This window comes from Haemorhous mexicanus, chromosome 4, assembly GCF_027477595.1.
Source record: "Haemorhous mexicanus isolate bHaeMex1 chromosome 4, bHaeMex1.pri, whole genome shotgun sequence".
NCBI classification, from domain to species: Eukaryota; Metazoa; Chordata; class Aves; order Passeriformes; family Fringillidae; genus Haemorhous; species Haemorhous mexicanus.
Window position 1 is genome coordinate 36181206 of NC_082344.1, and position 26634 is coordinate 36207839.

Genomic DNA, 26634 nt, shown 5'->3' on the forward strand with positions numbered 1-26634 from the left:
TAGACTGCTTTGTTGCACAGATTCTTTGGTAAATAGATTAATCTCTGAGTCTTGTGACTATTAATCTTGCTCTGCTGCTTAGGTTTGTTGAGGGATTTCCAGTAATTAGGACATCTTTGTGCTTGGTCTCAAAACAGTTACTGTTTTTTTTTTCTGGTGGTGTAACGGTGAAGTAGGAAACAACCAGATGTATTATTTGGTTACTTTTGCTTTTCATGTTGCATAAAAAGCTTATGAATATCCAAGTGGTTTTTTTCAAGATGCTGACCTGGGGCAGAACCTTCTAAAACCGTATTAACTGTGGGATTTGGTGTTGAAATGTTCATGTAGGAGATATTAAAAGAAAAAAATATAGACTTCTTTTAAAAAGTGCAGGCACTGCACTGCATCTTCTGACACGTCACTGTGGTTGCTTGTAAACTGTGAGCTACAGCAAGGCTAAATCAGGAACTTTAATAATGTCAGAATGTATTTCTACAGTAACATGATTCGTGTTGAGCAGTGCCTAGAGTTCAGACAATCACATGGTCTCTTCTTGCTGAGAGCTTAAACTTACCAAAAGAGCTTTATTGATTTGCCTCTTCACGCCCTTTATTAATACAGTGTTCTGGAGAAAAGTGTTGGCACCAGGGGCATTAGAATACTTCTTGTTTGGAAATCTTGTGTATGTTTTGTTGCAAGGCTGTTGCTTCCAATTATTGAATATTCAGCATTTTACAATTGCTTCAGACTACTTTTGGGTGCTTTTTAGAATCAACTGAATAGAGAATAGAAGAAAAGTTTTGTGTGCTGCTGCTTGGTCAGGATTATGGTGTTCATTGTGTAAATGGTCCGGCCGTAACCCTTTTTCCATATGTGATGCCTGTTGTTGTTTTCAATAAAGCATGCACTCACCAACAAAGCACTTTCTGGCAGTGAAGTTGGACTTATGTGAGCCATCTCAGTGTTGTGAGGGAGTTCTGAGACTTTCTTCTGCTGGCTTGAGGTCAGAAATAAAACTTATTCTTGGTAATGGTTGTATTAAGGATTCAAACAGCAGGCTGTTCAAGTGAATGAAATACTGTTAACCAGAAGGGCAATGAGAGCGTTTTTTGTTGTTTTAATTTGCTTAAGAGAATGAGATTACAGCCAGAAAATTGTCTTGTCAGACAGCCAGATAACTGACTTCCTGGTCTTCCATTGCCAACTGCTCCAGCTTCTCCCTGCCTGAGCCCTCTGCCAGCTTGCCATGAGTGAGAGCTTGGGCTGGTCCTTTCCTTGTTTGTTGTGCAAAATGTTACCTATCAGAGATCTAAGCATGGCTTTTGGATAAGCTGTGTTTACTTCAAAACTAGCAAAGCTCCATTTTTCTTGAGGTCACCTTTTATTTGTAACATACAAAAGCACATTCATAACTTGAAACCAAATAGGATGCTCTGATTTGCTAACATAGAGCTCACTTTTAGTTACTGGACCAAGGAAAACTCTGTAATAAATATTAACTTTAATTTAGAAAGCCTGGAAAAGCTGATCTTTTGTTTCAGGTCATTTGTGTTGGTATGAAGTACTTTACAGGTTTGGGTTTTATTAATATTTAAAGAGTTAGTCTGTGAGTTTAAGAATCTGTGTAAATATTTGTGTTTTCAAGTGCTTGATGTTCTCAACTTGTGCCTTCCTTGTGATTCTCATCCTCTAAGGTTGTTGCTTCCAGTTTATTTGAATTTCTTCATTATTTCTCTCTCCTGTAAATCTTCCATGCTGTCAAAAAAGTTTGAAACTAGCTAGTGGACTCGTAAGTGACAAAAATTGAGATATATACAGGATGTGTACAAAAGCCTTTTTTATTACAAGATATTTATTCTTTTGGTTGAAGAAAGGATTCACTTGATTCACTTTTTTGATAGGTACCTTTGAAAGACTGGTTTGTTAGGAACTTCCTCTCTTATTATCTCATTTCTCTGAATTATATTCTGACTTTTTTGGATCAGGTTTGCAGGTTTCATCAGTTCTGTAAGGCTGTTAGCATAGTACTCAATTTTTTTTTCTTGACAGCATCTAAAATTAAGCTTAAGCTCAGGTTTTATTTGCTTATAAACCTTTATATTTTCAGTTAAGTTTCTTCTGCAAAAGGTTTTTTTTTTTTTCCCCCCTACAAGACTTCGTAGGTATAAGTGAATGAAGAAGATAATTATAAAAGGCTTCTGAAAAGTTTCTGAAATCAGATGTGCTGCATCTCCATTAGTTTATTACTGTGACTTGTGCTTATTTCTTTCGTTATGTCTCTGGATCAGTACTGAATGCAGTATTTGTTTCTCTTCCCCTGTCCCTTGGGAATTCTAAATCACTTACAGCACAACTAAGACCAGTTGGCCTTAGATAAATTCCCAGTTACCAAGTGAGACCATACCAATGCCACAAGGTGCTCAACAATTGCCAAAGCTTTGAAAGGAGAAATGCCTAAGCATCTGTTGTACAACCTTGCCTCTCAGAAAGTCCTTTATTCCACTGTTTAAAACATCAAGATGACGTAGGTAATTCCCCAAACACTTAATATCCTTGAAGTAACTCCAGAAGACTAATTCCAGAAAGCACAGAACGAGGAAAGCTGTAGGCTTTCTTACAGTGGCATTGTCCTGTCACCTCCCTGTGCCCTCACAGTTGTGACCATTCCCCCAAATGCCAAAGGAGCACCCTGCCCAGCACCTCCACCAGCCCCATGATACAGTAAAGGATATCATGTTGAGCCTGAGCTGTTTGGAATTATCAGCTGGCTCCCTAAAGGGCACACGGGCTTTTCATACACTTCTGTGGCTAACTGTGCTCCATACGTGCCCTGTGAGTGACTGTAACCTTAACCTAGTAAATAGCTAACCTCAAATAGCCACCCTCTTCCTTCCTAGTCAGCTGGTACCTTCTGTAAGCTCACAGTGCAAGTTAATAATTTCAGAGAGTATGTGTTCTTGCATTAAAGCTTGAGCTTAGAGTCTTGTCATGGGCCGTGGGAAAGAAAATCAAAATATCCTTGGAAGGAAACTGCTCTGTAATTTAAGGTTAGAAATCTATGGCTTCTTCATATACTAAAATGAAAATGTACTATTTCAATTACTAACCCCCTTCCCAAAAAAACCCCAAAAGACAAACCAACCCATTTGCTGTTCTTGACTTGTAAATTAACTCTTAAAAACAAGAAAAAAAAAAGAAGCAGAAAGAGAAGTGCAAGTCAATGGTAAAAAAAAGTGCAGACCTTGACCCCTGGGTTAGACAACTGTGCAGAGGCAGCTAAATCATGACTGTAACTCTGGGGAATCTCCTCTGGCAAACTTGCTGTTGAAACTGGAGGAACAACTGTGTCTGTCTGTCAGCGTGGTCTTTCATCTGTACAGTACCCACCCGAGCAGAGCTGGCAAAGACAGCACTTAGTACATGTGCTGTATCAGTACATAGCTTGCAATCATCAGGCAGTCTCTGGGAGGTTGCAAAAAGATCTTCCCAATCCCTCAGGGCAGAATTTTAATTTAGCAGGGCGTTCATGAGTGCAGGTTGCCCCAAACTGTGTGCAAGGCAGGTTTTGTGCCACCGTGTGCACTAAATCTAAGTGACCAAATAGTATTTGGCCAAAGTGGAGTCAGACTGCAGATAGCTTAAATTTATTGTGACAGAGATCTGCAGCCGAATGTTGCCTTATTTTGAGTCCATTCAGCTGTGGAAAGACAAATGTAAAGCATAAGCACTGCAGTCTTGGTGCACTCAAAGTACAGAAGGGAAGGAATCACAGAATATTTTGAGTTGGAAGGGACTCACAAGGATCATCGAGTCCAACTCTTAAGTGAATGGCCCATATGGGGATCAAACTCATAACCTTGGCATTATTAGCACCATGCTCTAACCAGCTGAGCTAACTGAAGCTTCAGGGTCCCCTATTTGAGAACAGATATAAAGCATTTACAAAATTTACAAGAAAATGATTGCATTGCTGGCTGTTTTTGTAGACACATCCAGCTTATGCACTCGTTCTAGGAGCTCCTGGCTGCTCTTCGTACCTTCACAAGTGCCAGAAAGCTTTAGTTAAAAGTACAGCTGGAAACTCTGTAGAACTTCTACCAGATTTTGCAGGTTTTGGCTTGCCATTAAATGTGTGGGGTCTTGGAGCTGCTGCTGGATTCATTCAGACTTTTTCTAGTATCTGAGACTGCCAAGAGAGGTGACAAGTTCTTTCCTCCCCTGGTAGATTCTTTAGGGCTGTTTTGCCTCTAGCAGCTGCTTTGAGACCTCTAATTCATTTCTGTGCTGACCATCATCTCTGTGTCTGCCTGTTTGGGCTAAATGCTACTTTTACTGAAACTACAGAAGGGAACACACTAGAAATATACAAAATTAATTTCTTTGAATTAAGGATGAGGAAAAAGCAAATGGTAGATGTATTTGCCAGCCTTCAGCAATTGATCGTTTCACAAAGGAGCCAAAAGCCTCATGTCTTTCTGGAAAAAATCAAACTTTTGAAATGGGTTAGGAATGCTGGTGATGAAGGTAAGGCGGAGGGGCTAATGTGACAAGGTAAAACCTTATTTTGTCAGAAACTCTCAGTTGTAGGGCATGGGTCTTGTACGTAGAAAATGATTTTATAGTCTGCAAACACTTGGTTGTATTGTGTTGTGGATGAAAAGTTTGCAGTCTGACTACTGTTTCTTAAACTAGATAATTTGTCTGACTGCTGACCACTTGCAGATTAAATAGGTAAAATCTGACAGACAAGCCACTCCTTGATGTGTGACACTAGAAATAATAATCACAATCTATCTTAACTGGGAATGTTGTCTTCAAAGGAAAAAGTCTTAACACTTACAGGCTTCCCTGTCAGTTTACAGGTGCTGTTATGATTTTTCAAAGAGAGGTCAGGTCCTGCAGGATGCTTTAGTTGAGAGGCAGCAGGCACACTGAGGAAAACTTGTGATGATGCAGGGATGGTGTAATTACTGGGCTTTATTTTTGGACTTGGGGGTAGTGAACAGGATGCAGAAAGCACCTTGGATTTCCACAGAGCTAGTTTTGATCCAGTTCTGTTGCTCCTGAGCTGACTCCCTGTGGATCTGCCTTCTGCATCTCACTCTTCGGGGTTTCTGTGGCTTCTTTCTCCAGCAGAGAAGTGCTGCCTAAATGTAGTGGAGGCTGTTGTGGGTATTGCCTGACTCCTGACTTAATGAGCCCTTCCAAGTGGGGCTGGGGAGCAGAGAGCAGAAACAGTAATTAGCTCTGTTGGTACCCACAGACAGCCATGGAGGGCAGAGCTAATAACAAACCTGCCTGGATCTCAGCTCCTCCTGCTGAACACCACAGGTGCCGTGTCCTTGTGCCTCGCCCTCCCACCCCTCTGCAGCCATTTACCTCAGTCACCGTGGCCGGCCCTTGGAGGAGTCCTCTGCTGTTAGTCACTGTCACTAGTCATCCCTCTTGCTCTTAGCCTGAAGCTCAGAGTCACTGGGGAGCGTGGTGCATCCGCATATCCCAGCAGATGCTCCTGGAGTAAGGCTCTGGCTACCACCTGGCTCCTGGAGGAGGTGGCAGTGTTTCTGCATGGTCTCCCGTTTTTTCTGTCATCCAGCATCACCATAGGCCATTGTATCTTTAGGAAAGGCTTGCTGCTGTTTGAAGTTGCATTTGTCACTCCTGTGTTCTGGTGGCAAACTCGGAAAAAAAATATGGAAAGGTGTTTGTTTCTTCCATGTTTTAGGGCATTCAAGGGCTGTGCAAGCAGCTGGTTAACTCTGGTTATATTTGTTAGTACAGTCTTAGGAATGCTTAGAGAGTGATGTGGTGCCCAAACCTGCTGAGAGTTGGGTTCCTAATTGGAAGGGCTTCTTGCCACTGAATGTGGTGTTCCGATGGCAGAGATTGCAGCTATTGTCCGAGTGCTTTTGGGAGGGGTGTGATATTTCACTGCCGTGCCTTACCTGAGCTCTGTTTGGAGTTGTTTTTAAGGGTAAGAGTGAGTCGTTAGACTCAGGAGATAAGCAGTAATCTCTGATGAGGAATGTGCATACCTTTAATGTCTGATTTTGGAGACAACACATGATTTTAAGCTGCTGTTATGGTATGCACTTGGTTTAAGAACAAATGTCCTTTGCTCAGGAGTTGATAAGCAGTATCTTGTTAAGATGTGGTAAATGGATGGCTGTCATATGCTCACTCTAAACTAGTTTGCAAATCAACTGATAAGTTTTATATATCAATAACTGGTTATAAAGTTTATATAAAAAATGATGCTCAAGAACCAGACCAAAATACTTTGTTATGAAACGAAGGGTGTGTGTTTTATTACACAACAGGAATTCCATGTTATATCTCTAACACGTGTTTAACTTGCACTGAGCAAAGCATGTGACATATGGTCCTACTCTGGAAAGACTTTGGAAAAACCTCTTTCCCTTTAATATGGGTTGGATTAAGATTCTGAGAGGCTGCCTGCTGTTGTCCTGTGGACGGGGTCGCTGTGTTTGGTTTCCCAAACCCACAACACTTGCTGTTGGTCCTTTGGAGGCTGCACCACCTGCTGTGCAGGTGCGTGTGCAAATGTCCGTCTTTGTTGGGGCTTCTGGGGAGAGAAACGAGTATAGCATATGGAGGGGCGGTTTTGAACTTCGGTAAAAACAAGAAAAAATCAGCTGTGACGTGACAGCCGCATATCTCACTAGCAGCTAGTAGAAATGAAACTCGAATGCAGTAGATGGTTTGTAGGCCAGCCTGGAGCAGTCACTGCTATTGTGATGCCTTGTCGTCTTAACTAGGAAGTCCCTGGTCACAAAAAAATAACTGGTAATATCTCTGTCTCTTTGTTGGGTTTGGTAGAGTTGTTGAAAAACACATATGGAACCAGCCAAGTCCGGGAACAGAGTATGCTGCAGATCAGCTTAATTCACAGTTTCCAGCCTTTTCGGAATCTCCTCTGTGTGTGATAGCGAACGTCACGTCTGTGTGACCAGCTCTGTGTTCTGTGGTACAAATGCAGGGTTTAAGGCATGGAGCTGGCTGTTTGACAAAGGGTATAGGTGTTAACTCTTGGTGTTGAGCTGTCTGATGCGTGGAAGTGGATTTGGGTCTGATGGATGCCTTCAGCAGGTGTGATGAGCTGAAAAGGATTTCAAAGAGCTGAGAAAGAGCTATCTAGAGCTGCTAATGGGGGATATTTGAGAAGGGTGGTTCCAGATTCTCTCCTGTGGTTTAACAGTACAGCCAAACCAGCCGAAGGATTTGTTCCCTCCAGAAGGGATTTTTTTTAGGGGCTGGCAGAATGAAGTTTCTCTGTGTGATTTCTCTTGTATTCTTTAAACTTCCGTGCGGTTCCGATGGTTTTCCCTTGTGGCTGCTGTGCCAGGTAAGACTGAACCAAGACCCTCAAGTCCTTCCTTCCCTCTAAGGGCAGTGATGAGTGACTGCAGCCGCCCTGTGCCACTTCCCCTTAGCAGGCAGAGGCAGGGAGACGGGCTGAGCCCAGCTCATCCGCCTGCTTGGCCACCCAGCCAGGCTGCTCCCAGAGCCCTGGCGCTGGTGCAGTGTCGTGTGGGCTGTCTGTGGGTGCCTGCATGGCTTCTCCTTGTTGGACTTGACACGGAGGAGGCAGCTGTGCCGAGCGGGGTTTGCTCACTGAGGTGTCCGATGGACCCGGTGCCCGAGAGAGCATCTTCATCTCATCCTGCCAGGGCTGGCATTGCTCCTCTGTGTAAAGGAGCCAAGCAAACGACTGAAGTACTTCCCACAGAAGAATCATCGAGCCTGATTGTATGAAAGTCCAGCCCATTCGGCAGTGGAAGGGCACTAGCGCGTGTTTTCCATGCGGTTTCATGGTACTTGGAGCTGCATTCACGTTGCATGCCCTGCTTCACCACCGCCATGATCCTACAGAAGCCTGACCTCTGTGGATGTTTGCCCCTTTCAAGTGCAGATTTCTTTGGTGACTGGTGCTCTCCTCTGAGGGTGAAAATGTGTGCTGAAGTCAGATCAGAGCAGTGTCCCTAGTAAGCCCATCTGAAATATGGAAATAGATTCAACCCCGAGTAATACTTAAAAACCCAAACCTGAAACTGACTTCCCTCTCAGAATTCTACCGTGTCTTATAGGAAAAGAAAAAAAAAATTAAAAATCCCGAAAGATAGTAATTTGGAGTTATTAAGTGCAGTCTCTGTTTCAGAAAATACCTGAGCTAAGAAATAAATTCATGCTTGATGTATATTCTGTGGAAAGTACTTTAGAACTTCAGTTAGTTATCTGCTTGCCTCCTTTACACAGAGGAGCAATGCCAGCTCTGGAAGGATGCGACCACCGGTAGCTTTTGAGATTAATTTTTGGGTGAAGAATGATTTGACATGCAAATATGTACTTCAGTATGATCATTTGCCTGATAGCCTGGGAATAATTTTCATGTGACCTACTGTTGATGCTTCGAGTAAGATTTATATCTCTTGGAAGCAATGCTCTGAAATATGTTGCAAATGTATCTGCTAACAAAGAAAAAGAACATGACTTTTGGCTATCTTGTGTGTGTAACTTGTGGGAAAATTTTATCTGTCTAAATGAATTTTAATGCTTTCTTTAAAAGCATGAATGTAAAGGATGTATATTGGGATATAAAGTTTCAAAATTGTGGTGTAATATTTTCTCCCTCTTCCTTACGATTTTATTTTATCTGCTTTTTTTTTTTTAAACGCATAAATATGAAGAAACTGAGCAACATTCCTTCCCATTAATAAAACCCCAAACTCTCTAAAGCAAAAAGAAATAGTGCAATTTTCCTTCAGCAAATACTCGCTGTTGCCTTTGTGGTTGGAAAGGGGAATTTATTTTTGTTTTGTTTGTTTTGTGTTTTTGCTTTGGTTGGTTGTAAGCCAGCAATGTAAAATGATTGTAAGCCAGCCACAGAAAACAAGTCACTGTATTTGCTGTTGATTATAGTACTACTGAGATATTTTGGTAGTCAGTTCTGGCAGAGCACAGCTCTCAGCGCGTGCGGGTTCCCTTTGTTTCGGGATGCGCGTTGTCATGGTAATAAGCCGGGAGCTGCAGCCTGGAGCTCCTCGTTGCTTAAGCCCAGCTCAGTGGTGGTGGTTTGTGACCAGTAACCTCTGCAGGAGTGGTCAGGGTCTCCCCTGGCATCGTGGGCTCCCAGAAAACTCCAGTTTACAAAGCGGAGGTGGCCCTGATGCTCTGGGTAGTTCTGCAAGGAGTGTGTTGCTGGCTGGGATGGGATTGAATTATGCCTGGGAACTGATTTTTCTTGAGGAGGGTGGAGCTTGTGTTTCTGGGTAGTTTTGGGGTTTCTTTGGTTTTGGTTGGCACGGGAGGAAGTGCACAAACCAGAGTGGAGTGTGATGACATTCAGCACTCGGGACAGTGCTGAAACCCCCATTTCATTGCTGGGCTGCTCCTTCCCAACAGCACAAGGTTTGTTCCAAGATCTTGTTTTAAAAGCAAGACATTGCATTTTATAATGCAGCTATGTCTGAGAAGTTGGATGAACATTAGCATTTGGGACTGTCGCAGCTTCAGATGCAGACAGATGATCACAGGTGATTGTGCAGAGGTGGCTTCCTGGGTTACCCCTTCATCAGCTCAGGCACATTTCTGCCCTATCCTGGTACTGAATTTACAGTTTGTTCACAAGGGAAAGCTTAAAGTATTCACAGGAGCAATTACCACATATCAATTGATGAAAGGCACCTCTTCTATGTCACTGTGACATTTTTGCTCATGATTTGGAGTACCTGCCCCATTTAACACATCTGGTCCACCATGTGTTCATCCACCATAAATACCAGTATGCTGTGAAGTATACATTGTTGGGATTTATCATCACAACACTTTTAATGATGCATTTGAAGAAGGAATGCTGTATAGCTGTGGCTATGATGTCGAAGTACCAGGACCTAGGCTTTAGAGAAACTTAATTTTTTTCAGAAAATAGATTGCCCTTGCTCACTATAAGGGAGTTTGTATGATGGTTTCATTTAGATCAAGTTTGTAGTGATGTGCTTCCTTCATGGCAGGTTGTTTGACTGGCTTAGTTATTCCTAGGTTGTGTGAACTACAGTCCTTGTGAGTATCCTAGTTCCGTGGATACTAACCTGCCTGCTTTGAAACCTGTAGATTAATTAAACACTCTTAAAAAGCCCCCTAAACCCACTACTAAAAGTCTCTGAGAACTGTCGTATCTTAATCTTGCTCTCACAGCTCTTGGGGAATCCTCTAAGCACAGCTAACTACTGACCCTATTTTTGGAGGGCAGACTTAGGTGATACACCCTGGTCTTCTTTTCCTGGCCACCTTAGTTGTTTGTGATGTTGATCTCTAGGCTGATGTCCTTTAAAGTGCTTCTGCCATCACAACTTGGTGCCAACGAGGAGTTACTTTTTGGCTATTAACTCCAGGGCATTTGTGTTTCACTTCATTTTTCCCTTTTCAGTTCCTGATTTTTTTTTTTTTAAGATTTCTTTTTTAATGGAAAGCTGCCAATCATTTTAGTACTGCATATTTGAATAAACTTACATAAAATTGGTCTGTGCTACAAGTAGTTGTTTAAAAAATAAGTACCACCATGCTTAGTAACTCATCTATTTGTTAGTGCAAGATTTATTTTAGTTAATAGGATACTGGGTGTTATTTCATACAGCTAATGGAATATATGGTATAAATAACCCTATCTCAAAACAATTTGAAACTCTCCTTAGCATTAAAAATCCCCTCTGCAGCAAAAGATGTGAATATTTGTGCAGTGAATGTGAAAATGGATTTAACAGCCTTAATACAAACCTCCAACTACTGATAATAAATGCATATATATATTTAATGATGAATAACTGAAGTGCCTTTCACAATTATGGACTATGCTGTCAGTAGGAAGGATCTTTTGTGGTGGAATTGCTTTTCTGGCATTTGGACATGCGATCAACCTTTGGATTTCTGACTACAGAACTTGGGCTTTTGTGTTAAGCATTTAATTGTCTGACTTCTGAGAGGCCGGAAGGCAGAGAAGAAATGCACTGCACTACCCTGTAATTTCCTACACTCATTAGTTTGCTCATGGACTTCTATGCCATGGCAGGCTCTAATTTCCCATCTACCCAGTCCATGTTCATCCCCCCATCTTATAGGATGATTATAATAATGAATGTCTTCATTTTTTTTTTCCCTTTGCTTTATTCTGCTGAAAGCTTTATGACCATCAGGATGTGTTGAATCAATTGGGGTACTCTTGAGACAGTGCTAAAAGTCTGTTAGTGTGGGTGGGTCGTCAAACCTTCCAACTCATTTTTGTACACTTTCAATTAGAAAAAAAAAATTCTAAAATGCAAAAATCAGCATTAATGAAATTGTCTTTTGAGGGGAAACTCTTTTGAAAGAAAATTCACAAAAGAAATTAAGTATCTTTGAAAGACAGGAAAGCTGATTTCAGTACCCTGCTGAAACATCATGTTTCTCTGCAGTTGTTTTACTGTGATCCCATGTGATCCCATGGTGTTTCTCCAGCATGTGACATTGAAGCAGTAATTCAGCTAAGTCTTTGGAAAGGTGTGTTGTTGTTCTGTACTGGGACTACTCCCAGGAAAATGGGATTTCTCCTTTTTCTTTATGGGGTTTTGGAGTTGCTCCTGATTAGCTTCATGCACGGGTGCTTCAGTTCCAGATTAAAATTGTCTGTTCCTCCTGTTTCTATTCCAGTTTAAGAATTCCACCTAGAACAGATAATAATCCAGAACAAATATCCCCACCCTACCCATGGTGGAGTTAAAAATATCAATTTTTGTGTGTCAACAACTCCTAACAAGATCAATACAATATCTCTTTTCCACTTCTTAGAGGAAGTGAAGGCTTGGGTTGGCTGGATGGTCTGTAAGCTCCCTTCTGGTGAGGGCTGATTCCCAAGCTTACCCATGCCTGGTTGCTGTGGAGTGATGTTTTGTCAGGAATTTCCCAGTATATAATGCATATTATTTGAGATAAATGCATACAGGTTAAGATGGTAAGATTTTCCAGAACTTTCAGGTAAATTTACAAAACATATGTTCTTCCTTAAAACATGGCCCATGGAATTTCATTCATATATAAATGAAGTGAGGGTCATTAAACATATGTACTTTCAATTAAATATTTAATTTCTTCTCATATAGCTGCCAATTCAGCATCAATAAATTATTTCCAATAACTTAGTCTTTAGTTTATTTTAAGCCACAGATCTTTATGTACAATAGTAAGAAGGACTTGCAGAAAAATGTTGTTGTAGCTTACAGTAAAGTTAAAAAGAAAAATGAAATTGGTAGGATAATAGGTTGGGTACTGGCAGGCTTCCCATGTGGCAGTGCCCCCACCTGAATTTGAAGGTCCTGGTGTAAGAAAAAGAATGTTAAAAATGTGCAGACAAATACTTCTTTTTAATCTCTTTATGGCTCAGTGATAAGTGTGTGCATACCTGGGCATGCTCCTGCACAGCAGTTAGGAGTGTGTTTGGGTTTTTTTCTGCTGCTGGCACACTGGAGGTGAAGATAAAATATTCCTCTTCATGTGTGCATGGCAGTGATTTTGGTATCAGCAATAGTGGATTCCTCTGTCACTGGGGAAGTCAGTTTTTGTGGTTTGTTCCTGTGGTTTGCAGGTCAGTATTTGCAAGATGTGAGCTCACCCTTAGGTGAGTGTTTAGTCCCCCTCAGGTTTTGCCTGCAGAGGGAAGTTTGGCTGGGGTAGCTCGTGTGCTCCCCCAGTCCCTGCCCTGCCTGCCCACCTTGCTGTCTCTGGAGGCAGTGACGTGTGTCATCTCCTGAGCTGCTCTGGGTGAGAGCCTGGCATTTCCATGTGAACAAACCTACGTGGGAGTGGCCACAGCTCTTCTGTGCACATGGCAGATTTCTGTAGGCCAAATAGGATTGATGTTGCTGTGGTCCAGTCTCTTTCTTTTGGTGATGCTGGCACTGCTTTGGCCTCAGTGAGCCAGTACAGACAGCCAGACAGGCCAGTGCTAAGTCAATAGTAGAAGGGGGGGGAAAAAAAAGGAATATAAGGGCTTGGTATAGCTACCTTAGTGGCTGAGAGTCATATGATTGGGTGTGTGAAGAAAAGGGAAAGAGAGAGGATCCTACAATTACAATGTGCAAGAGAGGCAGGACTTCAACAAACTGGGTTTGGACTGTGGCTTCGTTGCTCAATAAGAAGAAAAAACTTGTCATTGCTGCTCTTGTTAGTACATGACAATTTGGGAAGGTCCCAGTCTGAGCTAGAATAACTGTTCAGCCAGTCATATAGAAATGCCTCTCTTCCTGCCAGCAGTTTCATGGTCTGTTGAAACCCATCAAAGACTTTGAGGTCCCACCTCCTCCAGGCTGCAGGAGGGTTGCTTCCATGACCTCAACACTGGAGCTTATGAGTCTCATGCTGCCAAGAGAGCAGCTCAAAGATGGGTACCTCCGAGCAGGTGCTCACCCTGGGGCCAGGGAGGTGGAGGAATCAGCCTGGAGGGACCAGGTGGGATCTCCTGTCTTCACAGCAGTGAAATGTGGGCTTGGGGTGAGGTTTGGAGGGGCCACGTGTGATGCGGGGAGAGTGCACCATTTGGAGCCTGGTTCTCCTGGTGGTTGGCTGAGTGTGAAATAAAGATAGGTTATTTTTAAGAGATCAGCCTTTCAAAATACATTGCACTCTCAGCACTCAGATCTTTTTGAGCCTCAGGTGAATATTAGGTGCTTTGAAAATTTGCTTTTATTTTCTATCCTTCAACACCGTGAGTCTAGAAGTTAGCTTGTTTTCTATTTTTCCTTTTGATTTGAAAGAAACCAAACTATTATAAGATGAAAGCTGCTCTCTGCTCGTTTGCCACATCACAAAAATGAGTGAATTTCTTACTTGGAGAGCAATGAATTTCTCAGGATTTTGTTTTGTGTGGCAGGAATGAATAGTTGACTTTGGCCTGTAGTTTCACACCTTAATGCAAACCAGGACTGAAAACAGTGTAAGCTTACAATTTTTAGAGAGGTTTAATTTTTTCAGTCCAAAATAGCAAATTTTCACATCTCTATCATCTTAATAAAGAAAAAATGTCTTCATTAAGCTATTATGAGTTTGGGGCCAGCATTCTGCTTTGAGTTTCTCTGGTTTGTGTAAATGGCAAATATGTTTGGAGCAAATGGATAGAAAAGTCTGGGCATAAACATAGAGAGATTTTTATTAGAATGGAGAGCAGAGGTGAGGTTGCAGACCAGTATGTTTCTGCAGATCTAATTGAAGTTGAGCTGTGTTAAAACTTGAGTGTCTCTGTTTTGTTTCAAAGTACAGTCAGAAGTTTAAAGTGATCCATCTGACACCACGGAAACAAGTAAATTAAGAAATAACACTGAATTAAACAAATTTTGTGCTGCTTCCCACACAGCAACCCAAGCATATGACTTTGGCTGCAGTACAGATTTAAGTGTAGATTAGATTTCAGTCTTTTAGCTTTCATTTAAATAAAAGCATGCTTTAAAAGCTGCACTAATTTGTGCTTTGCATTTAATTTTTGGGTTCGGAGATGTTTTTTCAAGCTGTTGCCACAACCTTTGTGTAGCAAGATCAGCTGAGGCTTTGCATGGCTTTTGCCTTTTCTTTCTTGTTTTTGTTTTTTTTTTCAAATTCTGTTGGCTAGATAAGACTAGGAGGCAGAAAGCTGTTAGTTCCTCTGCGCTTTTGGGTAAGTAGTCCTTCCTGTAGCAGAATATTTAACCAGTTGTAGTGGTGATGGCTTCGCTTTGCTCCTCTTGGCGTGTTGGAACTCTGGCGAAGTTGTATTCGCAGCAATGAAGGGAGAATGACGGTCTCTGAAGTTTCGGTGGCTCGCTCTGCCCTCCGGTGGTTATTTGGGAACACGCCTTGTGAGAGCAGCATCCAGGGAAGCATCTGTGCTGCTGCCGCTTGCCTACTTCTGCATATCCTGGGCATCAGCTGGGGGCGGCTCAGGGGCGCTGCGAGCTGGCAGCAGAGCTGGTGTGAGTCACAGTGGGCTTACCTTTAGCTGCTGCTTTAAGGGTTTTGCTTAACCAGTCGGCATAAGTCATGTAGACTTCTCGTGTCCTTTAGAGATGGAGTTCTTTTCCTGAGAAATTGAGAAGCTTAGCTTTTGTCAAGTGTCTCGAATATCAAAATCAAAAACTTTCAGAGCTTACATGCCTAAGTTTGTGTGTGTGTGTGTGTTACTTTTGTGAAAAGGTTTCATTTCAAGCACTTGGAGTCTGTTTAGGATATTGCAATGCTTGGCACAGATGTTTCCAAAGGACTCTTGCATTCTGTCAATTCATTTTGAATTAAGAAGTTGAAACAGCTATTTGTGTTCAATAAAGAGTATTTTTGCCAAGTAAGCGCAGCGCAATTTTTCCTGAGATAAATGGAAAACTGATGCGACCTAACAACAATATCTTGACATTCTGATTTTGCTTTTTTTGCATTGCCTTTCTCCTCTTTAATGCTGCAGGCTGACTGGAAGTGTGCAGAGCCTACTGCCCACACATGAATATATATTTGCTTTTTTGACTCTATTGTAGTTTTTTGTACTTTGCAGTATTGTGGAGAAGTTGACTGAAAGGAGTGTTGCTGGATTTTTGTTACTTCAATTTCAATGCCAATCTTTTGGTGCTAGAGGGAGCTGTTCCCTGCCAGACGTCTCTGGAAAGAAACTGCTTAAGGAATGGGCAGCAGCTCACTTTGGCACTTGTCAGAAATATCCAGTGCATGGCAGCTGAGATGTTAGAATGTTTTCTTGCTGCCCTTTTCTTTCTTTTTTTTCTTTTTTCCCAAACTGGAAAAAGCCCCTCACCTTAGTTCTCACAGTGATGAGGTATCTTTAGCCAGCAACTATGATGGAAGCACAAGTAAAGACTTAATTAACTGTGTTTTTTTCCTCACCTCTCCCTTTTATTAGAGTTTTTTAGATTTTAAAAATTTTTTTTTTTTTTTTTTTTTTTTAAGTCAAGGACTTTCACAATCTGCAGTTCCTCATCTGGGGACCTGTGGGATGTTGTATTTGCAAATATTTGACAAGTATGCTTGTATTTTGAAAGGGAATTACTTACTTTAAAAAAAAGGAGTTCACTAAGCATACCTTGTTGCTTGTGAAATGGGTCAGAATGACTTAAGGCTGGGCTGGAGGAGGCTTTGAGTGACCTTATCTAGTGAAAGGAGACCCTGCCCGTGGCAGGGGTGTTGGAATGATGATCTTTAACATCCCTTTTAACCCAAACTGTTCTATGGTTCTATGACTCCCTTCCCTGATTTAATGAATTCCCCCTGCACTGAGTCACTTGAGCTGCATTCCTCTTGGAACACAACCTGTGTTCTTCACTCCTTTGTAACATCTGTGGGGTTGGTCGCTAGGTTTGGGTCACCCATCAGTTTTGGAAACCACATGCCCATGGGTCCACTCCTGGCTCTGTAAGCTAGCATCCTTAATGGGTCTCTGTTTATTCTTCTGTGAATACTTTACAGCAGAGAGTCTCTGCCACTCCACAGAAAGATGGTGGCAGAAAGTTACTCTCCTTTTTTCTCTGCTTGTTGTTAGAGAGACTTGCTGGAAATGGGTTGGAGCAGCACTTTCTGGCCAGGCTCTTGCCCATGTAAGATGCTGCTATGAGCATCTGAGCCTCAGTGGTCCCCTCCCAGCTTCCCATGGCAGCTGCTGGCTGGTGCCATGGAGTGCGGCACGTCCGGATGAGCAGCAGCGGTGCCACGGGGACTGTCTGGCTGCCATCTCACCCTGCTGCCAGCTCAGGGCTCCTGGGAGCCCCTGCTCCAGCCTGACAGGCTGGTGAGCAGCTCCCTGACTACAGACATGTCTTCTCACACATTTCTATTTGTAGGGAAAAAAAGCAAAAAGGCGAGCCACTGCTGTGTGTTCTCTTCAGAGCCTTGTATGTACTGAGTCCCTCCATCCCAATTACTTTTGTCTTTGATGTGCCCTCTGCTGTTCACAGGACCAAAGCCTCTAGAGGGCAAGGGAACAGAAGGGCCAAAATTGAAGTGAAATTGCAGCACTTTGGCTTGTGTGTTTCTTCTGCTTTTTCAAATGGAACATTTGCCTTCTCTGCTGTGAGAAAAAGACATTCTTTTTGTTACAGAATGAGAGACATCTATCTAGCCTTAGCCACTGAGTGTTACTCCTGGTATCTTGTCTGATCTGTACCATGGTTTTAACAAGTACAGCATGTTTATACACTTCATGTGTTTCACGGGATTTTCTTTTTCTTTCTTAAATTCAAGTTCTCTCTGCGGCGTCAATTCTTTTTCTTTGCCCAAAGAACATTCTTTCATTGTGTCTCAAAAAGTATTTCTGTACTTTTTAGGCAATTTTAAACTCACAGATATTTCAAAGTGATCAAATCTTCCATAAATTTCTAGCTTTCATATATTCCATTACTTGAAAAACATCATCTCACAGTAAGTTATGAGAGTTGTGTTGGTGTTAGTTTATTCTCAACTTTGTCTGCCTCAGTTAGTGGTTGAGGACTGTTACTCTGATTTTTAATGAATTATGGTTCATATTTTGTCTCTCAACTAGCAAGTTTTAAAATAAGAAAAAGGGTGATGAAACAGCATGAAATTCATGAGCCAAAGTTAAATCACTCTAAATAAAGGTTGTTGGCTTCATTGAAGCTTTCTCTTAAACGCTGTAGTTATTTTAAGTATAACTTGAGCAAAGCCTCTAGCCTGGCTTTAGTGTTTCCACAGTTGCATTTTAGGATGTTTTAGTCTTGAATGTTGTTTTCATATCTTTATTAATGTTTTGTCAGCTGGATATTGGAAGTCCACAATGGTTGAATATAAAACTTCACCATATTATAATTAGGATAATATTTGGTTTTTCTTATTATGTCAGTAATTTTCTGTTCATGTTAGCTTTTTTTTCTTTTTAAATTGTATATTATCTTCTGTTTGAAGAGGATACAATTTTATAATTATCTCTGTACAAGGGAGTATTTTGTTATACTCTGTTGTACTTTTTTTCTTTTCCCCTGAACATGAAAAAAACTGATTTCTTATGACCTTGCTTTACAAAGTAAATGAAAGTTTTGGGGATGTTGGCTTTGGAAAGCAGGACTGTGATGGTTGCAAAATAGTTCACTGTAGTTCTGAGCTAGTCCTGTTTCCTAGACATAGAGTAATGACAGCAAAAGCAGAAAGGTTTCTGTATTTGATGTGGACATGCTATCATTCTTCCTCGTGTGACGTTCCAGATTATAATCAAAGGTGTTCTTGCAGTTTGCCTTTAATCTCTTGAAGTGTCCCTACTACCCCTGTTAAAAGAGCTTTGGATGCTTTAAAAACCATTATTTTAACAGCTTGTATCAAACTGAGAATGCTAAAAATGTTTTCCTTATTTTTGTAGGACTTGGAGATTGTGTATTCATATTTACATGGAATGGAAGCATTGTCTAATCTGAGAGAGCATCAGCTAAGGTATGATACTGTGTCATTGAAAACCATCTATGTCAATGCACTAACAAGGCAAAGGAGCAGTAATTTTGGTAACCATATACCACTATTGTGTATCCTACCTCAAACTGCCTACCACTGCATTCTTTTCTTCCCTTCTTTATTTTTCTATTGATTCCTCCTTGTATGTCTGTACAGTGAATCTCTATTTGTTCCATCCTATTTCTATCTAGTATGGAAGCATTTGTTTTCTTTTCAGACTTTTGGACTAGAAATAAATGCTTTACATACAGAGTACAAGCCTATCTATTGATGAAATGATTTATGTAATTTAGTAGTCATGAGAGCAGAGTCTATTTGTCAGCTTCTGTTTCAGTTTGTGCTTGCTTTTGTCTGGAAATTTTAGGCTCATTATGCACAACACATGCTAATAATACTTTGTAAAGATATTTGATAAATGTCATCCACACTTTTTATTAAAATGCTTCATGAAGCAAATGAATTCAAGTCAAATCTTTCCCAGAGCTTCCTATTTTTTTTTTTTTTTTGGTAAAGACTTGTGTTTGTTTGATTTTTAAGTAATTGTTGCAGTTGTCCTCTACCAGCATCTTACAGCAGAGGTTTCTGAGGGTATTTGGGAATCAGTGTGAGGCTGGCAGCTACAGAAGGAGGCCAGCACATCTCCTGTATGCCCTGTGGGTAGAGAGGGTGAATTACTGCTGTTTTATATCCTGAGCTTTGCCAGCATTTGCCACATCTGAAGCTGCTGAAGCAACTTTGAGTTGATTAATGCTGGTTTAGGTTCTAATTTCTGGCTTCTTGCTTCGTCATTCAGTGGGAGTCCACATTCCCAAACCAATATTCTGTAATTCATAGAAAATAAAAGGTGAGGTTTTCTTTCTTACAAAGTGCTGAAGACACATTTTGCAATGTGAATGTTAACTTCAAAGAAGTCTCTGTAATTACTTTTGCTTTGGAAGGAGGTCATGGTTACATTCAGTTGAAGTATTTTGTGTTATGTTGTTACATGCAATACTTTGAACACGTGAAGTTTTGCATGGCTGGGGTTAAACTGATGTTAACTTGTTTACAAAGATCAAAGTGTGCACATATGGTTGTGTGGTATGTTGATGTGTGCTTCTTGGCTTCCTGTGCAGCATGAGCTTCTTGCTGAGGAATGTGTGGAACTCGCTCTCCCAGCATAGCGAATTCCTCAAAGGGAGCTTCTGTTTACAGTACCATACATGGAAAAGGCCGGGCTCCCAGCAGATGTTGGACTGAAAGCTTTTATAGTATCCTTTAGGATACAGCTCTTCTTGTGGCGGTGGAATGCCACAAAAACCTCTGAGATTCATTAAAACTCAATGTATTCAATGTAGCCCCTAGTAGTGAATAACTTACCCTACGGCTTGCTGGTGATCTCATCTGTAATTTATTACATTTGTTGAGGAAGTGGATAAAGATCACGTTTGAGTGATTGAGCAAAAACTGGACACCAGTATTGATCAGAACTAATTCAATTTCTCAAAGAGGAAGGAATCTAGTTTGTACAACTTGGTCACTGTAATTTCTAACTGTCGCACTGTAACACAAAAATTGAAAGGCATTTTCTCCCCTATTGCTATCCTAATAATGGGACCAAAATGCTGTAAAACTCAGAGCCAGTGGTGAACTTGCGTGACTTTATCAAGAATGTGCTTCCTTCTATCCCAGTTCAGAGGGGAACAAAACTGGCTTGTTAAAGTGATTCTGTTTCCTGTGACTCCTGCTCTTATGTGGCATATTGCCCAGCATCGTTCCAGACCAGTAGGGCACAGACTATCCTTGAGCAGTATTTAAATTGTTAAATCTGACTCCTAGCAAAGACTTCTCTTCTGGTATCCTCTCACCAGTGACTTCATGTCTATGTTCCCCTTCCCTCTCAAAACAGCATCAGAGAGGGAAGATGAAAACCCAGGAGGTAGAAGCAGACAGTGGCTTTTCAGTGTCTGTAAAAGATTTTGACAAGACCCAATTTTAGGTTGCAGAGAAGTGTCTGAAAAAAAAATTGTTCTGTGGTTCAAAGTTTTTTGTTGTGCCAGGATGGAAAAAGATTGAAATTGATATGTAATACATAATGCTTAACTTCATACAATAGAGACATTTTTTCAGTGAGAAAAGTTCTCAAAGATGGTCCAAAGTATAGATCTAAACTACCAGGGTGTGGGAAAGGCTGTGGTAGTAAAACTTAATTCTTAATTTTTAGATCTATCTATCTGCAAACAGAATTAAGATCTCAATTTTCTATTAACGGTTTATGAATAGTCATGATACCACTATAAGCCTGCCACTTCTGAACAGAAGAAACATGATTTCTTAGTGGGCTGAAGTAATAAGTAAAATCCTATGAGGGATGAATGCTAAGGTGACTTCTGTAGCAGTCTGTTGACTATTGAAATGAATGATCTGGGAAATGGCAACTGGTAGTTATGTCAAACCCAGACCAACTCTTACAGGTCTCAAATCAACTTTTTGGAGACTTTTTGCCTGAGTAGTAATTCTTGAGTGCTTTTGCCTGCTTATGATATTATTGCTGGCAGCTGGTCATTGATAGACCGAGATTCTGATGATGGATTATGTGAGGAAAGAGAATTTATTTCCAGAATTTAAATATAGTTCCTTATTTGAATGTTCTCATGAGCCTCTTAGGTAAATCTCTGTCTGACTGTCAAATAGCCTTGGGGTTTGCAGTCTGCTTCAGAGCTATGGAAAGGCCAGGGGGAGGCAGTGGGATTTGTTTTGTCCCCATCCCCCCTGGTAATTCACAGGGCTGTTTCCTTAAGGCAGTAGACAGAAATGGCATTGTGATTTTTCTACATCAAGTTAACATTGCATTTCCTAGTATGTGGTAAGTTCTATTGTAGTTGCTCTCTATTATGCCACATTTGTCAGGCAGACAGTGAATACGAAAGCACTTAAATCCTCTGTCTAGAGGGGAGGATTATTCTGCAGGAAATTCTCTCCTCTTGGAGCCCTCTGGGATTTTAGCATTAAAATCTCATGGTAATTTTCAAGTTGCTGAATTTTAGCAAAATGAGGAGCATTGATTTACCAGGCAACACAGTTTCTTATTTTACCTATTGGGCCTGACTTGAAAGAGAACAGTTTTTATATTGTATCTCTGATTAGTGTTGCACATAGTACATTTCCAACCATTTCTAAAATTCAGAACTGTTTTTATAAAGCTACTTGCTTTTATCACATCACTATGGAAAATGAGATCAATATAATTTTTCCTTATTTTTATAGATTTTTTTTAATGGGAACAGCTACATCTAGTGTCCTAAATAAAATCTGATCTTGGATGAACAAATAAGTTAAATGCTTAGATGTTACAATTTGTTCTCTTGAATTATGAATCTGCTTGGATTTGAATTGGTGGTTGGTTTCTGTAAGTGCTGGAGTTACCTGTGGGAATGCTGAGTAACTTAAGAAAGTGAAGTCTTTGTGACACTGATAGGACTCATAACTAAAATTGACTTCTTCTCTTTCAGACTGATGTGTGAAACTGTTAGATATGAAAGGCATGAAGCAAATGAAGTTCTGTACTAGTAAGTATTTCTGCTTCCTTTTATATGATGTTGAAAGAATTAATTTATATTAAAGTTAGTTGAGGACTGTTTAATGCCAAAATTCCTTGCCTAGCATGCACAGTCTGTAAATGTAAATGATCCACTTCATTTTCATCATCAAACATCAGAGAAATTTGCTGCTGCCAAGGAGAGAGCTAACAGTGGCTCTTGCTTGGTGATGCATGTTGTATTAAATTTATATGAACTTAATAATTGGATATGGGTTTGTCATTTAGTCTTACTTCAGTTTTGTGAAAGTAGTAGTGATCAGCTTTTCGTGCCAGTGGTGCCAAATTGACAAATCTAACATGGTTTATAATTTGCAGGGAAGTGCTCTAGTGTCAACTCAGATTTACAGTAGAGAGCTGAGAATTGTAATTGCTTCTTTTATGGAACCAATTTATTGAAACAAAATGTTTCTCAGATTCTTACTTGCTGCCCCTAACCCAGACTCTAAATGCATACTTTTTCTAAGTTGTCTGGCATTATTTGAACATTTAAGCACACAAAGAATACACTTCTATGCCTTCTTTTGTGTTTGTGGAATTTCTCCTATATGGAGCATCAGGAGGAAGATGAGATTGGTCAAGCTCCAGCATTTGAGTTTACTCATTCAGCAAAGTTAAATTAAGGTCTAATGAAACCCAGTGATGTTATGTATGGGAAATATATAAGGTCAAAATCTATAGGTGGATAGATAAAATCTATAGGTGGATAGATAATTTTAATTAGACCAGTACAATCTTTATTCATTTTACACTAATTTGCAAGGGACCATTGTGGCAGTGGTTTGTCCTTTTCCAGGCAGTTGGTTCATGTCTCCTTTGTAGCAGAGTTTTTGTTTAGACCCAGTATTTTGGTCGTTCTAAGCACTGACTTGAATTTGAGCTACGTGCTGAAAGAATCCATACTGTTAGCTAACCATATACTCAATGCAGGCAAAAATTACAGGAAATATGTGCCTGAGAAAATACACTTCACAAACAGGAGATTGTGAAATCTGGGTTAACTGGAAGTGCATTTTGCTGTTCTTTTGCACTGATTTCCCATGTCACTCCTTTCATGTGACTTCATCTTCACTTTGGTTGTTTGCCTGTCATTCCTGTTTAGTTGCTTCTTGACATTTCCCCCCATGATTCATTCAAAAGATTTAATGGGCAGTTTGGCAGTTTCTGGGTATAGATGCTAATGCAAAATGTGCTAGCTTTAGCATTTCACATCTCTGATGTAATGTTTAATAGGCTAAACCTGAAAGTTAACAATTACTGTTTTTTATTTAAAAAAAGAGAAAAATTCTATATTTTCAAACTAAGAATATATCTTGTTACTCTGAGCTGTAGCTTTACATTTTTTTTAATGAATATTTTGAGATCTACTTAGCAAGAAAATCCCATGAAACCTGCAGTCTAATTTCAGTGTTCTATTTTTAGGGAAATGAACTTGGAGGGATCCTTATTTTTGTTTCACAAATTCAGCCTATGTGTTGAAGATGTACTCTTCTAAAAAACAGAATTTCAGTTTTGTTGTGTATGTGTTTGGAAAAATTCTTTGAGTACTACAGGAGCGAAGCAAAGGATAGCCAGGTTAGGATTGATCCACTCAGTTATGAGCTGTAGGAAATCAGTTTGGAACGTGCAACCTGGTTACTTTTTAATGAACTTACCAGAGTTACCACTTGACACTCTTATTTTCATCATGAAGGCTAAGGTGTTTAAAGAGCATTACATTTTAACATTTTAGGTTGTTTTTTAACTTACAACTTCTTCCCCCTGCCCCCTGATGGTATATTTGCATTGAAATCTGAAATTGGGTGCTATATCTATTTAAAATAGCTGCAACTGTTGGAGCTGTTAATTGACCTGTGTGTTTGACCTCCCTGAGGCAAAACTTAATGTCTCAGGGCAGAAAAGCTAAATCTTTATCCCTAAATGCTAATGGGCAGACTAATGCAGTTGCTCTGTTTATTTGATCAAAAAATTTTCATTGTGAAAAACATGTGTCTGTCTGCTTTGTCAGTGGTATCTATAAAAAAGTAAATTTCTGTTGTGTGTTTGCATGCAATGCTGAAAATAATTATGTGCCTTCCTTACAAGCACAGCAGTTATTTTATCCTACATTAAAAAACAAAAAAATAAGTTGTTAATTTTCATGGTAGCTCTATAGATTTTTTCCTCTGACCAAAGGGATAAAAAGGAGCATGTTGCTTAAAATTGGCTCATCTCATCTGCATTTACTTTACTATCAGTGGGTGTACATGGTAGTGACAAATTCCCAAACCCTACGGCCATCTCACTGTTTAAATGGAAACTGGGTTATTAGAAGTGGCAGTTCAGCTTGAGTTATTCTTCATTTGCCAGTCATTCTACTCCTTTCATTTGATGGGAATTTAATGACAAAAGGGCTTAAAACCTGCAAAGCCAAACTTCAGAACTGAGGCTTACTTGACATGCATATTTGTTGGTTTTTAACTTGCTACCTGTATTCAAATCTACTTAGAGATCTCATTGAAAATATATTTATTTTGGTCACATAATATATGTTTTATCACTAGTCCAAAGGAAAAAATGTTCTGTTTTCATGTGTGCATGGTAGTAATTCTTGATGTCTCCAATAATTAGCTTCCAATTAGCATTTTCTTTAGAAAACAAAGTTCTAGCAGGCTTGTAGAGGATGTTAATACCTTTTTACAGTTGAACAAAATTTTTCAGATCAAAATTGAATTTTGTACTATGATGGCAGAGGATTCTTTGGCAATAAGTGCTTTGGATGTAAGCAAATGAGTATGTGTCTAATAAAACAAGCACTTCTTTTTCCTCCTCATTAGTCATGTGAGGGCTGTGTGGTTTTTTTCAGCCATGCTGTTTGATATTTCTGTGTGCATGCATCAGTGGTGTTTGGTTTGTTCCTTTCTGTAAGGAAGTCTTGTATATTTTTAAGCTTCCCTTATTTTCTTCACTAAGAATATTGGATTGGCAGAAAATATGTTAAGGTTTGCTGAGCTGTAGGCTAAAGTCGTTCCGTAATAAAGCCTGGCGTTTCCGAATTGCCAGGCTGTAGCACAACACAGTTCTGTGGTTCCATTGCCTGTAGTTTGAGCAATTTCAGCTGGCACTAACTTAGTAACTGCTTGGATTGTTTTTAAACATTTGAAGGAAACCCCAGTCCAGGTTATTGTGAAGTGTGGTTTTTTTAAGAGATCCTTCAAATGAAGTCTTCATAGGATATATGCTCCTACCTCCCACATGTCCCTACTGAGAAGATTTCATTTTTGATTAAAGTGCTTAAGAGTATTCTACTTAAGTAGACTGCTGGTTGTGGTGGTGGTGATTCCTAAAAAAGGACAAGTGTTTAAAAAAGAGTAGTTATCTCTTGAACATCTTGAACTGAATTTTAGTGTTAATGTCTGGCTGGAAAAAGCTCTTGTCTAATGTCAAAATGTTTGTGTGCTTTTACGTAATTCAGTTTGCAACCTTTAATAAAATTCAGCACGGAGAAAGACAAGTAGAAGTTGTGTATATGAACTGGAGATTGGAGGGAAAAAATGTTGCCTGTAGAACATTCACAGCTGAAATGAGAAATAGCAAGCTGATTAGTTTCTAAGTTACTGGCTTTGGTGGGTAGGTGTGAGACAAAAAACTATACAGTTACAGTGTGTCTTGATTTTTTTCCTCATTCCAAATTTGTCATGCAGTCTGGAATGAGAAACATCAACTTGTATTAAGACTGTAATGCTTGTATGGTGGTGGAATGGGGAGGGAAGAGGGGATGAGAAGTGGAGAAGGCTGTAAAACAGATAAAGATATGTAAATTCCATTTATTATTTTTGAAATTTCCATGATTGGAACTAAATTCTCGAGTCTATTAGCAGTAATATCACTTAGCCAAGTTTTCTGGTATATCACCATGGCAAATCACAAGACCCAAACACATTGGTGTTGGGCTAGTCATGCAGCCTTCTCCAGGACTGGCTTGGCCCAGCCATCAAATCCTGAAACAAAGGAAGTCTGGAAATGGAATAAAGGAGCACAACTTCTTGGTAGCTACTCAGACATTGATTGTTTTCTTAGATGAAAATGTTAGTGTCTCTCATGAGGTAGAGCAGAATGTCTCAAAAATGCTGCAGGGCAGTAGTTCAGTGCAAAGACAGGTGAGAAATAGATCTGTGAGTGGTCTTTTTAAGAGTGGGAGTTGTAAACTTTTCAAGTCCTACAATAAAAGTGACATTTATTGAATTCATGGTTCTTTCACAGTAACATATTGCCCTGAAGACCCTCAGGAGGACAGAAGCAGTGCGTGTAAACCAACAAAAATTTATGCCAAAGTTGCTGTATGTTTCTGCATAGCCTGACTTGAAGTGTGACCAAAATGAGCTGAAACTATCTTCTTTAGCTATTCACATACACACACACATAGCATATTCTGAGTTGGAAAGGTCTCACAAGGATTGTCATATCCATCTTTGAAGTGAATGCCCCATATAGGGATCAAAACCACAACCTTGGCATCATTAGCACTCTGCTCTAGCCAATTGAACTAATCTCAGTTAGTTTGGTCATTTTTAAACTGAACAGCACTGCTGAGACCACCTTACTGAAATTGTGTTAAGCTGGAATGC

General features: G+C 40.2%; 1 protein-coding gene across 4 annotated transcripts in view; it reads left to right on the forward strand.

The window, feature by feature from the left end:
• Positions 1-26634, forward strand: part of RAPGEF2 (Rap guanine nucleotide exchange factor 2) — a 184381-nt gene that overhangs the window by 38536 nt on the left and 119211 nt on the right. For all 4 annotated transcript variants that reach the window (XM_059844464.1, XM_059844467.1, XM_059844466.1 and 1 more), the window contains exons 2-3: positions 18362-18432; positions 21942-21998. In XM_059844464.1, the coding sequence (XP_059700447.1) occupies positions 18362-18432; positions 21942-21998 (128 nt within the window). The remainder of the gene's footprint in view (positions 1-18361; positions 18433-21941; positions 21999-26634) is intronic.